The following is a 3425-nucleotide window of genomic DNA, read 5'->3' as shown; positions in this document are numbered from 1 at the left end:
TTAAAGAATATTTTTTCAAGGGTCAACATTCCTTTCGTATTTTTATAAATTTGAATCTTTAGTCCACTCTTTCTTTTTACCAACTCTATATCAAGTTCGACCCACCCGTCCACTCCTTCTGGTCAGCATTTTTTAAATATTATAAAAAGAGATATGTTTATTGTATGCTTTTATGGTGTCTATATAATGTGTATGATAATATATATAATTTTCGTTTCGTTAAATAAATTCATTTGACTTGATTTTCTCGATTTTAATTCGTATACCAAATAACCGAAAGCATGGCCATAATAAGTCCAATAAAGACACCAAGACTTTGGGCCCCAGATGACTTCTCAGTGTTACATTTTGAGCTGTGGCACAACTGACATTGATTGTTGTTCTTATCGGCACAGGTGGTTTGGGTTTTGGCATCGGCATCAATAAAACAGCCACGTATGGCTACGCCATCTGTTGGAGGAGAAAAAACATTTGTTAATTCTTATAATATTTTCAATTTTTTTTCTCGACAAACTTACTCCAAATACCATGGAAACATCCTTCCTCAGGAGAACTAGCACCGGTTCGACAATTTTTGCCACTAACTTTCGCGGCATCATTCCAACACTCTGGAGTCTCATCGCTGCGACAAACAATACACTGGAAATTCGATGTTTCGGCACTACGATTGCAGCCATCCGAATCACTGCACACCTTGCATGATTCACCGGCCTTTTCACATTTCTCCTTAACGGCGGCATCATTGTGCAAACAATTCCGTTGAATGGTATCATCCGCCAATAGGGTATAACACGCCTCCTTATCCGAATACAAGATTTTCTTTTCACAATCCTTGGCCTCTGAGGTGGGTTGTTCCTTGAAGCAATCGCTACCCTGACATTGAATGCATTTCAATTTTTGTTGCCTTTCATAGAGGGCATTGTTGCAATTGTCTGTGCTGCAGGTAACACAACCTTGTTCCGATCCACTGCTACACTTGGATGTGTCATCGGACTTGCAGCCACGAGTAACGGATGTGGCACTTTCGGCTGTCATATAGCACACATCGTTGTCGATATAATTTCGGCACGGCTTGGACGCAACACTATTTGCCGTGACATCGGAACATCCGTTGACGGCACACTGATAACAATGGATACGTTTGCTTGGAAATAATCCGGCATTACTTAGAGAGCCGGTAGTCTTCTTGCAGGTGGTGTCACTGCTGCAGCTGTCATCTGCCGCGGCACAACGCCGTTCAACCTTCTTATCCTTGACATTAACAAAACATTGGGTATCCGCTGCTGTACAGATGTCATTGTATTTTTTATCCGATACATCGGTCTGGGAGCAATCGGCATCATCGGTGGTACATTTCTTACATATATTGTGATTATTACATTTATCCGTATCACATGATATGCAATTGCCGCCAGTACAGTCTTGATCCGCTTTTAAGCAACCACGGGTTATAACACCGCCATCTATAAATCGAAAAAAAGAATTAGATTGTGTTTTCGAAGGCGCGAACCATACTACAATAAATAGGTACTCCATTAGCGCAGCTGATGACTCGATTCACTGTCAAAATGCGTAATTTCTATTTGAATTCGATGTGCAACGTTGTCAACCATGTGGCATTTTATAAGGAAAAATTTGACAGATGGTTCCAGACAAAAACAAAGCTTTTCTTTTCTGACTATCCGATGTACTTGAATTAGAGTTGCCAACCATAAGATATATTACTAAAAAAAATATGGTCGAATAAAAAACAGATGTTTTTGTTTTGATAAATGACCTTCTTATTGCTGCATCATGACGTGAACCTTTTTAGAAGTTCAGAAGATCACCCATGGCACAATAAATAAGCACAGCTGACTATCCGATTAACTGTCAATATGCAGAGTTTTTACTTGAATTCGACGTGCAATGTTGCCAACAATGAGAAATTTTACAAGACAACATTTTGGGGTCACCAACGCGTGCGATGGAAAGGGACAGGTGTATGTAAATCATATGATTACACACCGTATTATAGCTGCCATGAAACGATACAGAGAATTTGGCTGCGGATTTGTGGTTAACAGGAGAATAAAAGACCTCGTCTCCAGATTCACTCCAGTAGATGAGCGAATTGTTATAATCCGTATAAAAGTGAAGTTCTTCTACATCAGATGAGCAGACCAAAGACATATTTTACGAGCGCCTAGAACCATCTATTCCCGGACATCGACATAGTCAGATGGATCGAAATGCAGCGACTACGTTGGATAGGTCATGTTGTGAGAATGTATGAAGATTCCTCCACTCAAAAGGCATATAAAATCGATCCCAGTGATGGTTCACGTTGAAGGGAAGGCCACGAATCCGATCGAAAGATCAAGCAGAAGACAACATCTCGGAACATGGTTTATTAAATTGAATGATATGCGCAAAAGACGAGACGCTTGGAAATCTTTTTTAAGCTCAACTTATGGAACAACCGTTCTGTCACAAGCCAGATATGAAAATATGTAAGAAACAGCCGACGTCGAAAAACTGCAAAACACAACCGATAACATAATCCTACTCCGCTCAACTTACCCACCTGCTTGACGAAAGCACGTCTTGTCCCGATAATAGTATAGAAGCACAAGACGAGGTCATAGTAGCAATTAATCTGCTGAAGAATAATAAAGGAGCAGGTGTCAATGGGTTACCAGCCTAACTATTTAAGACCGGTGGTCAGAAGCTGATCGGGATCATGCACCAACTGATTAGAACAATTCGGCTAGAGGAATGTATGCCCAATAATTGGTGCTGTCTGAACGATTGAAGCCAATTGTCAATGACAACATTATTGGACCATAGCAAATCCACCATAGACCAGATTTTCACACTGCACCAAATCTTAGAAAAGATTCACGAAAAATACAACGACTTATTCCACCTATTCGTCGACTATAAAGTCGCATTCGACAGTCATATCCGTTCAGAGGTGTTAAAAATCATTAATACGGCTAAGCAGGATAACTTTAAATGGCAGGTCAGCAGTTAAAGTCAGGAAGGGTCTCTCGGAGCCCTTCAATGCCAAACGAGGGCTCAGGCAAGGTGGCAGCCTCTCGAGTGACATTTCTTACCATCCTGTTGTACACCAACCAAGATACGGTACTCGCCTACGACCATGACATCGACATAATGTGTCGAACATTGAGAGCGGTAACATCCACCATTGAACAGATTTAGAAGCATTCTTCCAAAGTGGGACTGGCAGTAAATGGCGAGAAGACCAAGTATCAACGCGCAAGACGTCCATAAAACTCGGACCAGTGAATATGCGCGTCGAATGAACCACGAGCTATACCATCTATATACGGACATCGACATAGTCAGACGCATCGAACTGTAGCGACTACGGTAGCGAGGCCGTAATGAAAATGTCTCAGATCAACTGGCATATAAAATCG

At 41.2% G+C, this 3425-nt stretch overlaps 1 protein-coding gene across 1 annotated transcript; it reads right to left on the bottom strand.

Annotated features, from left to right (window-relative positions):
• Positions 1–253: 253 nt before the first annotated feature.
• Positions 254–3144, bottom strand: LOC133323576 (protein psiQ-like). Its single transcript, XM_061532490.1, has 3 exons — positions 3099–3144; positions 519–1463; positions 254–450 (listed from the first exon to the last, which is right to left on the bottom strand). The coding sequence occupies exons 1-3, from the start codon at positions 3142–3144 to the stop codon at positions 254–256; spliced, it is 1188 nt and encodes a 395-aa protein (XP_061388474.1).
• Positions 3145–3425: the final 281 nt, after the last annotated feature.

The sequence above is a fragment of the Musca vetustissima genome, unplaced genomic scaffold, assembly GCF_032173495.1.
Source record: "Musca vetustissima isolate MV318-11 ecotype Yass unplaced genomic scaffold, APGP_CSIRO_Mvet_v1 utg65884, whole genome shotgun sequence".
NCBI classification, from domain to species: domain Eukaryota; kingdom Metazoa; phylum Arthropoda; class Insecta; order Diptera; family Muscidae; genus Musca; species Musca vetustissima.
Note: the sequence above shows the minus strand (reverse complement) of the source record. Positions and strands in the feature narration are given on the sequence as shown.

What these genes read in the sequence shown, in the direction of transcription:
- LOC133323576 (XM_061532490.1), bottom strand. Translation starts at nt 3,144, where the DNA reads ATGGTCGTAGGCGAGTACCGTATCTTGGTTGGTGTACAACAGGATG. An exon ending in GGTTGGTGTACAACAGGATG is followed by an intron (nt 1,464 to 3,098) that starts GTAAGAAATGTC and finishes TTCGATTTATAG; the next exon opens with ATGGCGGTGTTATAACCCGT. An exon ending in ATGTTTCCATGGTATTTGGA is followed by an intron (nt 451 to 518) that starts GTAAGTTTGTCG and finishes CTCCTCCAACAG; the next exon opens with ATGGCGTAGCCATACGTGGC.